Source organism: Phalangium opilio, unplaced genomic scaffold (genome assembly GCF_054372755.1).
Source record: "Phalangium opilio isolate 3A_F unplaced genomic scaffold, DU_Popi_V2 ptg000039l_2, whole genome shotgun sequence".
Lineage (NCBI taxonomy): Eukaryota > Metazoa > Arthropoda > Arachnida > Opiliones > Phalangiidae > Phalangium > Phalangium opilio.
This window is the reverse complement of record NW_028324163.1, coordinates 2,229,851-2,243,682: the sequence shown is the minus strand read 5'-3', so window position 1 is coordinate 2,243,682 and position 13,832 is coordinate 2,229,851. Positions and strand designations below refer to the sequence as shown.

Below are 13,832 nucleotides of genomic sequence, written 5' to 3'. Positions count from 1 at the left end.
CCCATGCGTAGCTCCACTCAAGATTTCAGTATTAGAAGCCAAAGAAGCTAGCAATAAAATTTATAAAACAGTGAATTTAGTGAAATTGAATCGTGAAATAACTATTATAACTTTCAAGATCGGAAATCTTCGGAAAAATAACCCCAAATTGGTCCTGAAAAGAAATTTCCGGATATTAAAATTTGATTTTAATTCATATATTAAATGATATAGTTTACCATCCAAGTAGTTTACTTCGTTCCTAAATGCGGACTCACACCGCTGGGAATTTGGGTGTAAGGTTTCGGATCTTTTGAATTTGCTAGTAGAGGCTTCGGATGAGTGGTAGGAGCTTGGACCAGGATTTCTCTTCTGAATTTTTGACTTTGGTAACGGTGGCTAAAAATTGGAAGTTATTTCATCCGTTTATTTTTGGAATGATGGGGAATTTTGGCACATTCTTCTTGCTTTATCTAATAATCCTGGAGAGTTCTGACTAGAAAATCTTGCTGCCTCTAGATCATTATTATTTGTACGCGCACTTTCTTCAGCTTCTTCAGCTCCCATATGTCTAGCTGAGTTTTCCAAATTTTCAACACTCTTATTTGGATTTGTAACTGATGATAAAGTGATTTTAGCACCCGTTTCACATGAAGGTTTTGTCTTCCATGGTTGACTTAAACTTGATTTGTCTATGTCCATTATCGTTTAACTAACTACAGTTTTCAAGTTAGTTGTGCTAACTTAAAATAAGTACAAAATAAAGATAATGATTACCGAATGCCAAAGGCAAAGGTGGTGGAGTCGGGAGCGCCACCATTTTTCTTTGCCTTTTTTCGTCCATGTTTGGATTTTTTGCGTACATCTTCATCTACTCATATTGTGAAGAAAATAATTAATAAACGCCTTAATAAAGCTATTTAAAAAGTAAAATTTACCAGAACTAGAATCAGATGGTGAAGACATCATAGCCTCAATTTGAGGCTTCTTTCTTTTGTTTTTCTGCCCACGCAGCCCTCTTCCGAATTCTATTTCACTAGCCAAGTCTGAGGTTAATTCAGCTTTACTAAGCTGTTCTCGGGCCCGGCTATAAATCACTATGATGGTAAAGATAATTTTAATGTTGCTGTGGGTTTAATCATAAGTTTATAAGATATGTTCCATAAGTATGACACTTAATTCCTATACTTAATAATGCTAGAGACTTAATGAGAGCTTGTTTGAGAACGGAGCGAGAAACACGCGTATACACGCAATTTTGCGGTCCATCTTCCTATTTATTGTGTGGTAAGCCTTGCCTCACTAGGCGTCGCTTTACGAGAATCTACGACGTTTCACCCAGGTCACTTCAAGACAAGCTCTCATTAACCAGTGACAAACTTGTGGAACATACCTTATGAGCTTGTGGTCTCATTAATGTGTTTTACAGCGTCTTACTTGACTTGAATAAAATCTTTCCCGGATAAAGCGTCCAGTTTTTCTCATAAGAAGCTCCTTTGGTAATTAAGTGGATAACTTCTTTTTGTAAAGCAAGTGGTGGCCAATAACATGATGTTTCATCGGGGCACCATTGTAATGGCACTACTTCAACAGTACCTTCGTTTTCAAAGCTGAATACAACATACATCTGAAAAGGAAGTACTAGGGCTTACCCAAGTCAAATACTAACAAGACCCACTATGCAAGACTAAAACGTTTTAACAAATTAAAGCCATATTTTAATATGAATTCAAATCCCTTTCCGAGGTCTAGTTAACCCACATATTTCTTAAAAAAACTTTAAATTATTGAAAATGTAAATTGAAATTGCCACAGTTTCAGCCGTTGTGAACCAATGGAACAATTTTAACCAAGGGAGAGCCATTAACTTCAAAAAGAAAACATTTTCTCTCCAGCGAAGAGAGAGGGAATGTTTTTACTTGATTATAAAGTCTACCTAAAAATATTCCCAAAACTGACGAGCGAAGAGTATAGTCAAAAATATCACTGTGATATTTGCACAAATTTCCGATAACCATTACTTCCTTAACCCTGGTTTAATAAATATGTCTAACCTTTATCACCTCGCCTGTAGTTTTTAGTTTAAAACAATTATCACCAGGCTTTACAGAAATACAAAATGAAGGTGTTTCAATTTTCTTAAAAGATCTAGCGTTATTCGGTATATGGGGACTGTTATCTTTGAAAGGCTTCTTAAAAACTATTTCATTTATTTTTATAAAAGGGACCTGTGGCTTCAGAACCGTACCCCTCATGACTTAAATAAATCAATTAAGTTAGTGATCAGTGATTATTGCCAGACATAGTGTGTGGGAATAGCCTCTGCACTGCTGCCACACAATGTGTGGCAAAAGCCAATCACAAAAATTAAATTCTATGGAAAATAGATTTTAATATAATTCTATGGCAATATTACTTACCAGTAATGATTTCTTTCATTTTCAATCCTTGAAAAGCTTCTTCAGCTCCCATATGACTAGCTGAGGTTTCCAAATTTTCAACACTCTTATTTGGATTTGTAACTGATGATAAAGTGGTTTTAGCACCCGTTTCACATGAAGGTTTTGTCTTCCATGGTTGACTTAAACTTGATTTGTCTATTCCATTATCGTTTAACTAACTACAGTTTTCAAGTTAGTTGTGCTAACTTAAAATAAGTACAAAATAAAGATAATGATTACCGAATGCCAAAGGCAAAGGTGGTGGAGTCGGGAGCGCCACCATTTTTTCTTTGCCTTTTTTCCGTCCATGTTTGGATTTTTTGCGTACATCTTCATCTACTCATATTGTGAAGAAAATAATTAATAAACGCCTTAATAAAGGTATTTAAAAAGTAAAATTTACAGTCGGGTAGGAGTTGGCCCATGTTTCCTAAGAAAAACGCTAAAACTCAGTTTAATTCTTCGTTTTAATTCTTAATTAAACGTTGTAAAGTTAACAAAATAAATATTTTAAAAGTTATTATGATTATGGTATCCTAGAAAGATATTTTATCTGTTATGTTGGGAATGTTTTGGTTTTTGTGCTGGCTTAATAGCTTTACTGGTCGGGTAAGTGATAGGTTACGACTACAAACCGATTGCGACAGACTACCAACTGCGCGACTTCTAGCCAACTCCAAAACGTATCGCTGGTGCTACTAGGGTGCTTGCGAACCATAGAAACGATAGAGATGCCATGGGCCTGGCATAGAACCGTGTGACCGTTGTCTGTCGTACCGCTGCCATGGATAAAGAATGCGCATAAGAAAATTTGTTTTCACGCTATAGGATCGGCAACTCCCTATGTCGAACGACAGCTTATTCTGTATATAATTTGATACGGCATCGGTTGTCAGCACGCGCAAAGTTAGGTCTCTATGTAACCTAGGTTTGTACGTGCTGTCAAGAGACAAAAACTTCAGGATCTTCAGGATTTAAAATATCCGCGAACTTTTTAGCTCGAGGCTCGTCTCTTTTCAGCACGTACAAAGCTAGGTTACATAGAGACCTAGCATTGCACGTGCTGACAACCGATGTTGTTTCAGAGTATATACAGAATAAGCTGTCGCTCGAGATAGGGAGTTGCCTATCCTGTAGAGTGAAAACAAATTTCCTCACGCGCATTCTTTATCCATTCCGCTGCTATAAACCCTTTCTACTTAAAAAAGAGAGATGTCAATCCTCAGTATCGGGATATACAGGGGGTTGACCCCTCGACGTCTCTACTCTTTTTATGATCTTTCCATCGAGCGAGATGGAAGGCAAAGTATTTTCCCCGTGTCTTTCCCTCATACATATATTCAGTTTAACCAAGACTAAAAATGATAACGTCCCTATTGAATTTGCCGCCATTGTTGAAATTTGCACAAAAACAAAAGGTTTCACTATAAATCGTTCAGGCCATGAACGGGGATATGTTAGCAACCTATTAACGACACAATGTCATACACGTACTCTCCTAAAAATGATAAATGTAGTTATAAAATGAGAACGGGGAATGGAATTGTGCTCGAAAACCCGAGATAAGTAAATTTTTCAAATTATTGAGAGGGAATAAATTGACTACCAGTAAATTAAGTTTATTCAATGGAATAGGGTGATGGAACATTAGTTTCTCCTTTTTTACCCACCCGCCATGTTAAGCTCTACGAGGAAGATTGTCCTTTGTCCCACTGTTCGAACAGCATCTTAAGCATGTAAGTCTAAATTTAAAAAAAAACTTTTAATATCTGGGCCTTCAGACACTTGCTTAACTCTCTTCTTATCGATACTTTTTAGGTCTTGGTTAAATCCAAGACGTTTTAATTAATTATTGTATGAACTCACTTTTCTATATTATAGGCCTAGTTATATAAATAAAACGTTTATTTTTATTGTCCTTTTTATATTGCACTTTTCCCAAATGCTTCGAATATGCACCTTCCCTAGTAGCACCAGCGATACGTTTTGGAGTTGGCTAGAAGTCGCGCAGTTGGTAGTCTGTCGCAATCGGTTTGTAGTCGTAACCTATCACTTACCCGACCAGTAAAGCTATTAAGCCAGCACAAAAACCAAAACATTCCCAACATAACAGATAAAATATCTTTCTAGGATACCATAATCATAATAACTTTTAAAATATTTATTTTGTTAACTTTACAACGTTTAATTAAGAATTAAAACGAAGAATTAAACTGAGTTTTAGCGTTTTTCTTAGGAAACATGGGCCAACTCCTACCCGACTGTAAATTTTACTTTTTAAATACCTTTATTAAGGCGTTTATTAATTATTTTCTTCACAATATGAGTAGATGAAGATGTACGCAAAAAATCCAAACATGGACGGAAAAAAGGCAAAGAAAAAATGGTGGCGCTCCCGACTCCACCACCTTTGCCTTTGGCATTCGGTAATCATTATCTTTATTTTGTACTTATTTTAAGTTAGCACAACTAACTTGAAAACTGTAGTTAGTTAAACGATAATGGAATAGACAAATCAAGTTTAAGTCAACCATGGAAGACAAAACCTTCATGCGAAACGGGTGCTAAAACCACTTTATCATCAGTTACAAATCCAAATAAGAGTGTTGAAAATTTGGAAACCTCAGCTAGTCATATGGGAGCTGAAGAAGCTTTTCAAGGATTGAAAATGAAAGAAATCATTACTGGTAAGTAATATTGCCATAGAATTATATTAAAATCTATTTTCCATAGAATTTAATTTTTGTGATTGGCTATTGCCACACGTACATTGTGTGGCAGCAGTGCAGAGGCTATTCCCACACACTATGTCTGGCAATAATCACTGATCACTAACTTAATTGATTTATTTAAGTCATGAGGGGTACGGTTCTGAAGCCACAGGTCCCTTTTATAAAAGTGATTGGCTATTGCCACACATTGTAAGGCAGCAGTGCAGAGGCTATTCCCACACACTATGCCTGGCAATAATCACTGATCACTAACTTAATTGATTTATTTAAGTCATGAGGGGTACGGTTCTGAAGCCACAGGTCCCTTTTATAAAATTTCCCTTAAGGTGCATATTCGAAGCATTTGGGAAAAGTGCAATATAAAAAGGACAATAAAAATAAATGTTTTATTTATATAACTAGGCCTATAATATAGAAAAATGAGTTCATACAATAATTAATCAAAACGTCTTGGATTTAACCAAGACCAAAAAAGTATCGATAAGAAGAGAGTTAAGCAAGTGACTGAAGGCCCAGATATTAAAAGTTTTTTTAAATTTAGACTTACATGCTTAAGATGCTGTTCGAACAGTGGGACAAAGGACGATCTTCCTCGTAGAGCTTAACATGGCGGGTGGGTAAAAAAGGAGAAACTAATGTTCCATCACCCTATTCCATTGAATAAACTTAATTTACTGGTATTCAATTTATTCCCTCTCAATAATTTGAAAAATTTACTTATCTCGGGTTTTCGAGCACAATTCCATTCCCCGTTCTCATTTTATAACTACATTTATCATTTTTAGGAGAGTACGTGTATGACATTGTGTCGTTAATAGGTTGCTAACATATCCCCGTTCATGGCCTGAACGATTTATAGTGAAACCTTTTGTTTTTGTGCAAATTTCAACAATGGCGGCAAATTCAATAGGGACGTTATGATTTTTAGTCTTGGTTAAACTGAATATATGTATGAGGGAAAGACACGGGGAAAATACTTTGCCTTCCATCTTGCTCGATGGAAAGATCATAAAAAGAGTAGGGACGTCGAGGGGTCAACCCCCTGTATATCCCGATACTGAGGATTGACATCTCTCTTTTTTAAGTAGAAAGGGTTTATAGCAGCGGAATGGATAAAGAATGCGCGTGAGGAAATTTGTTTTCACTCTACAGGATAGGCAACTCCCTATCTCGAGCGACAGCTTATTCTGTATATACTCTGAAACAACATCGGTTGTCAGCACGCGCAATGCTAGGTCTCTATGTAACCTAGCTTTGTACGTGCTGAAAAGAGACGAGCCTCGAGCTAAAAAGTTCGCGGATATTTTAAATCCTGAAGATCCTGAAGTTTTTGTCTCTTGACAGCACGTACAAACCTAGGTTACATAGAGACCTAACTTTGCGCGTGCTGACAACCGATGCCGTATCAGATTATATACAGAATAAGCTGTCGTTCGACATAGGGAGTTGCCGATCCTATAGCGTGAAAACAAATTTTCTTATGCGCATTCTTTATCCATGGCAGCGGTACGACAGACAACGATCACACGGTTCTATGCCAGGCCCATGGCATCTCTATCGTTTCTATGGCTCGCAAGCAGTAGGGGGTGCATACTATTCGAAATGTTTTTTTGATTTTCTTTGTTGTAAACTTGTAATTGTCAACTTAAGGGCGCTAAGGGTGTGAGAGTGTCAGCTGGACCAAGAATTTATTTACTATAAGAATGCCTAAAAAGGCGTCCGGTGCGCGCGTTATAGTCGACAATCCCCCTCATGGGTGGGGGAGGCTGGAAACGGAGGCGGGGCTTAATATTTTCTCTTACTCTATTTTTTCCACCATCTATCTCTTTTGCCTTCTCGTTAAGCCTTGGTTTGGTTTTTGGAACTCACGAAATCTTAAGTATAGTACACTTGATTCGATTTAGAAACAATTATAGAACGAACGATTTTCACGTAGAGACACGTATTCAAATCCATTAAGTAAGGTTCAAAACCTTTAACTTACTTGTTAATGGCAATTAAAAACCATTCGCGTACTGTTTCAGTACCGCTGGCAGCCTCCATTTTCTGTTTTTTTTGCTCGAGGTTTTTGTTCTCTATTCGGAATACGTCAATCGCGTCTGTATGACCTATCCCCTCGGGATCCAATAGGAAAGCGCAGAGCAATGACGGACATGAAAGGGGTGGGGCCTATTTGTCCACTAACACCGGCGTAAGAGTAGAAGCGTAAAATCTCGCTACTTAGGCATTCTTATAGTAAATAAATTCTTGGCTGGACTCAGCGCGGTCGTAGCCTGAAAATTCTGACTTGGCTATTTTGCAATATAGCCTGCGTTCACCGAGTCGCGTGATCTAGGAGGCTGTGACTCGACTCTGCTTCTTAGTCTGTATATCTTCAGGAACAGGGTTAATGAATGTATTTACGGTTTTTAAAGGAATATGGAATTTATCACGGATAGCCCTGGATTTATATACTTGTCGCTGCGAATCTTCCTATATTAATGTAGTATTTCTAGTAGCCGCAGAGACTTCTGGTAGCACTCTGTATACATTTGGTAGAATACTTTTATAGAAATTGAAATGGTAGAAAATATTTATAAAATAAAAATGAGTGCGCTATTGCCTTGGTGACGAGGCCAGCGAAAGAAGGCATGAGAGTGGCACAAGGCGTACTTCAAGCCAGGACGATGTATACAACTATGCATCCTCCTTGCTCGTATCGGGCATAGCAGAGGCTAAAGCAGACTACGACCAAATCGTTTTTTCATTGTTACGTGTAGTTTTATGGTATTTTTCATCACGAAATCTCCTAAAAATGATAAATGTAGTTATAAAATGTAAACGGGGAATGGAATTGTGCTCGAAAACCCGAGATAAGTAAATTTTTCAAATTATGGAGAGGGAATAAATTGACTACCAGTAAATTAAGTTTACTCAATGGAATAGGGTGATGGAACATTAGTTTCTTAAAGGGACCGTCCGACGCCTTCTTCTTTTTTACCCACCCGCCATGTTAAGCTCTACGAGGAAGATCGTCCTTTGTCCCACTGTCCGAACAGCATCTTAAGCATGCAAGTCTTAATTTAAAAAAAAAACTTTTAATATCTGGCCCTTCAGTCACTTGCTTAACTCTCTTCTTATCGATACTTTTTAGGTCTTGGTTAAATCCAAGACGTTTTGATTAATATCTGTGACTTCGGTCTTAATTTTTGTTAATTTTGTGTAGACACGTCGGTGATTTTATATTGATTATTTCAACGCTTATTTCTGCATGCCGTAGAATAGGGAGCTAACAGTTCTGACCCTGAAACGTCACACCCTTCTATCTCTTACTGGAGTTTCATCCCCCCTAACGGTTGGAAACAGTATTCTACGCGCAAAAATGACAACCAGATAGGGGCTGCGTGACATCAGACTATCTCTTCCCCCTAGCCAGTTGTTAGCTCCCTAGAGGAAGTGGGTCATCATTCAATAGAGAATTGTTGAGAGATCGGAGCTATGGGAACATCACATCAAAGAGAATATACCAAGAGGAGCAGAAACTTTGGAAATGAGGAACGGCTCTGAATTTGGAGAAACTAGTTCCGGTTGTTCACGTGACCGTGTCGTCTACTTAAAAATTACCATTTGTACGTCAACGGAATGCTAGGAGGTCAGGCAATTCTACAGGGCCGGTAGGCCCTTGTAGATATGACTTGATACCCGTTTGTAATGCTAAACGAAAAAATCACCTTTTTAGGGTACTGTACAATGTCATTTTATATTCTTTTCAATGGAATTAATACATAAATCACTTCACTCTAAACGAGTTATGATATACAATTTTGCAGTCATCCGTGCTTGCAGTGTATGGATGCTCTTCTTAGAAATTCAGTAGAATATTTCAAATATTAATTATTGATCCCTCTAAACGTAGTCCCTTCAAAATAATTAATTTCATGATAAAATGTTTTCGGAAAATGGAATTGTTCTTGAAAAAGCGGAGATATGCAATTTTTTGAATAAATTTAGAGGGAATAGATCGATTTAGAGTAAAATCAGTTCATTGAATTAAATAGTGATTAAGGATTAAACTACTAAAAATACTTAAAGAAAAATTTCAATATCTGAAACTTCAGTCAATTGATAAACCTCACTCATATCGTTGGTTTTTTTCGGTCTTGGTCCAAACGAAGACGTTTTTGTATAATGGAAGTATGCTTTGATTTATCATTAAATATAGGAAATAACAGGATTAAATTATTATTTACTTGTAATCATGAAATTAATGGTAATTTTATGCGCTGTAAACTATTTTACCTTTAATAAATAAAGTTAAATGACAGTTACGGTAATTTATTGATGACAAAATTTAGGGTTAATAATATTATTTCATATAATAGATAAAATACAAATAGGAATGTTTTTAAATAATGGCTGTTTAATAATTACTTTCAAATCATTAAAGTACTAAATTGCATTAAGAAGGTTTTTGTTTGACTATTTTCAAGTTTTTAAACACGCATGATTATGATATTGGAAGGCGCAAAAGATTTATTTAAATAAACATTTGGTTTGATACTTGCCACGTTTATTTACAGCATGTAATTTGGGCTTAATTTCCCTAGTTGTTATTTAATTATGGAATTCATTATAAATTTATTCCAGTCAATAAGTAAATAGTTTTTTTTATGTTTAAAGGTAAAAGTTGCATATTTTAAAGGATTTTTCCAAATAAAATTGTTTTTGACACCAGAAAGGCTTTTGAGGATAATTAGCGATTGCGTCCTGCTGCCAAAAAAATAGACCTTAACAGGGAAAAGCTAAGAGTAACTATAACTAATTTTTAATGAATCTAAAATGTAAGTTTCACAATGAATGCGTGAGAGGGATTAAAAAAATGTTCAAAGATAGTCATACGTGAAGGTTGGATTTAAAAAGTGTGAGAGTTCAACATTATCGTATGAATGCCTATAATAATTTTGTTAATCTCTCAAGTGAACAATTCAATGATGAAAAAATATTTACACACATTTAATCCTAGGATTGTCAAATTGAGACTATATAGTTGCCAGAAAAATTGTAAGCATGTGTTTTTTAAGGTATAAAAAAGGGAAGGGGAGTTTGTTAAATTAGTCCTAATATACTTAAAGATGCTTTTTAAAATTGGTAGTGATTTGTTGGTGTAGAATCTTCAGAGAGTTAATGAGGTGCCTTGTATTTCGTTAGTGACATCTCCAATCCAGTTGATTTTAGGTTTTTTTCTATATTTATTACTATTGAACTCAGATGGCGTTGGTAGTTAATGCCATTAATTGTAGTTTTTTTACTGGTTCCATCGCGCTTGATTTTGTTTTGTTGATGTAGAATCTGCAGTTCAGTTCAGAGAGTTAATGAGGTGCCTTGTGTTTGGTAGCGAGTTCTCTAATCCAGTTGATTTTAGTTTTTTTTTCTATATTTATTACTATTGAACTCAGATGGCACTACTGCTTAACGTCATTAATTGGCAGCATTTTTTTACTGGTTCCCTCGACCTTGTTTTGTTTGGCAAACGTCCGTTAAACAATGTAATATACCATCATGGCGTTTTGATGAAAATTGAAGTCCAAGGTTAATCAGTTGGAATTTTAGAGTAAAGAATGAAGTACTTGAGGTTTAATCGAGTGGTGAAGGAGGGGGGATTTGGGGTATTTCACCACCCGCGGACGCGGGGTAGTCAGTTCCTGTAGGGTAGGCATGCTGACAAGTCCCTTATTCCCTCAAAACTTTGTCGCCCAGAAGCTTGGCTTACAGGAGTGCGCCCAACTCCCGACATAGTCAAGTACATAATTTTAGTAACAAACCATTGCTGTTCTAAATTTTAACAACGTGGAGGCAACTTTTGCCCGAAAAAGGTTTTTTTGCGAATCCATAGCTGTTATGAACATCTATTGTGTTGATGAACTTGTAGGCACGGCTTGCCAAGCCGTAACGTAATTATATAGGGAAACCAAAGAGGTGGCATGTATTATTTGGCCTTTATACAGCTTGATGTTCTTTAGACACTGACTCAAGCCAATAGAAAGGTTATTTCTTTGAATATCTTTGCTGTTCTTAATCCAAAGACGCTCTCACTCTTTGAACACGCCAGTCTAAAGTGTCTGTTATTTCTGTGGAGAAGTTGAATATATTTTTTGGTTTGTCTATTGAAGACTTTTTGTGGTTTTTTTTATAATGATGATGATCATCATATTTTTGAGCTGTGTAGTTTTAATCTTTTATTATACTGGTAATAGCTATGATGAATTATCTTTCTGTTGAAGTTTAGCAGTTGGCACGTGTTGATACAATACGCATGTAGTTGTACGAAATTAGTCTTTAAATTGTATGTTTCAAACTTGAAAATATGCACTGCTTGTAGTATTTATGTCGAAATAATTTTAATCTTCGTTATATTAGTTATGTAAAGGGGCAGGGGTTGAAAGAAAACTTAACAATTTACTGGCAATTTTATGTTCATTTAAATATAAGATTTTGAGGGTCTATTTTTAAAATTTTGTCACGCAACTCTTAACTTTAAGTTTGTAAACATTGCTGCTAGAACATGGCAATTATTGTTTTGCGCGTGGGTTACCAAAGGGACAATGAAAAAATTCTTAATTTTTGGGAAAAAAAAATATTCCAGAAGGCTTTGCAAATTGTACCTCTGTTGGATTTATGCAATGCAACCTGCCACACAGACTACCCCAGCTGGTGAGAAACACAAAGAGATTATGCAAAACTTACTGGAATATTAATTGGAAAAATGGTTTAGTTGTTTTAATTACAAGGGTTATGTCTATATATATTGGTAACCACAATTTGGGAAATAATTTTCACACTTTATAAAAACAAATTATACAACAATAGTAGGATATTAGTTTTAGGACAAATTAATAAGTTCATATGGCTTTTTTTAAGCGTAACTATTAAATAGTTTTAAAATACATTTTTGTAAGTGGTATCGGATTGTGTCTGGTACACATTATTGATAAGTTATAGAAAGAAAAGGTTATAATAATAGATAATATTTAAACATAAAACCTTTGCTATTGTAACAGGATAATATTAGATTAGATTAAATTTAATTTAATGTTTTTGAATGGTTTTAAATTGTTAATGTAAAAACGTTATGGGCGTCTTAATTTAAAAAAAAAATATAGCGCGCTTAAAAGAGAAAAAATGGAAGATGCGAAACTGATATTTAGAAAACTCTTTGAATATATTAATTTTAATCAGTATTTATTTAAAATTTGGATACGAGTGTCTAAATCTCAGTTCAAAAAATCTGTTCAATGTTAACTAATAGGATGAGTTTGTCTCAATACTTTCACCAGCTTATTAAAGAATTATATTTAATCACATAGCATTACCAACAGGGGTTACGTTTTTAGCGTGTTTTTTACATAAAACACCATTGGGGCAAGACTAAAACAGAGTACTAAAAAGTTAACCCTTCACTAGAAAATTCTAAAATTAATGCAAGAATCATCGCCTTTTTTTCGTAAAATAGCATGGCCCTACAATCCTCCCTCCTCTCCCTTTCACGCTTATTATAGTAGGCAACATCAAAATTACTCCAGAACCATCGTTAACCTTAAACTTGCTCGAGGATTAACAAGCTTACCCAGTCATAAATTACTTTAAACAGAAACTATTAGTATATCTTTGACAGATATGATGCTCCTTTCTGGTACGAATATTGAAATTTTAGGCTTTACTCGGGGTAAATTTGATATGGATTCTTCAAGCACTTTAGATTCCCTTTAATGTGTCTAAACTCTTTCCAAGAGCAGAGCAGTGACGTCAGTCAAGTTACTGACGAATCTCTCCCTTTTTCTGATCATTGTATCACTGACCTCGTACCAGCCGTTGTCTTTTCTCACAAAGTTCACATAATGTCCCTCGGCCAACGATTCACCTTTATGAATAATCACCCCTTTAGTTTTAAAAAGCATCTTACTCATAGTGACATTTTGATTTTCAAAACTTGATATTTTGGTCGAAATCTTAATTGGTCGACCATCTTTGTAATCGCCAAGGAGAAGACACAAAAATACGTACTTACCGCTGGATATCAATACATCACGCTCTTGTATTTTTGGGTTGTTACAAAATACGCATGGCACCTCTGTTAATCTCATCCTTTTTTCTAGAGATTTCCAATCAATTTTATCTCGGTTTTCTAGTGGAAGATTGAAAATGTTGCTTTCAACAATATTCTCCGAATTTTGTTCAACTTGACATTGGGGGCATTTGGTAACTTTTCGCGACTTTAACCCGTAAGATCTTTTAGAGCCTTAGAGTAATTGGCTTCCATTTCTTGACTTAGTGTCGTCAAGAGCACCATCAAAAATTCACTGGCGTCTTGTTGATCGTTTTGCGTAAAATGATTTCCGACAGCCATTCTCAGTTCCAACCCTTTTCGACTGAAACTTCCTTGAGAACTCTCGATGTCGTTTATCGTGTTATGGAGGCAACGTAAAACTGGTTTTTCAACGAATGAGCCATTGTAAGATTTAACCAATTCTTTTAATTCCGGCACTAATAAGAGTAGTTGCAAAACGCTATTAGAATAGCATGTTACTTGGTCATCGTTAGCTAAACCCTTCAAGGGCAAACTATCCAAACTCTGTTGGGCTTTCCTTTTCTTCTTCGGTGTTTCTGCACATCTCTCTTCCTCGCCTTCTAAAAGGCTTTTAGA

At 35.8% G+C, this 13,832-nt stretch overlaps 1 protein-coding gene across 1 annotated transcript in view; it reads right to left on the bottom strand.

Moving 5' to 3' along the window:
- LOC149680222 (uncharacterized) overlaps nt 1–1,688 on the bottom strand; it is a 394,290-nt gene extending 392,602 nt beyond the window's left edge. The window contains exons 1-2 of the mRNA XM_089834564.1: nt 1,417–1,688; nt 918–1,076 (exon numbers count right to left, since the gene is read on the bottom strand). Coding sequence (XP_089690690.1) covers nt 918–1,076; nt 1,417–1,606 — 349 coding nt within the window. The 5' untranslated portion in view covers nt 1,607–1,688. The remainder of the gene's footprint in view (nt 1–917; nt 1,077–1,416) is intronic.
- Nucleotides 1,689–13,832: the final 12,144 nt, after the last annotated feature.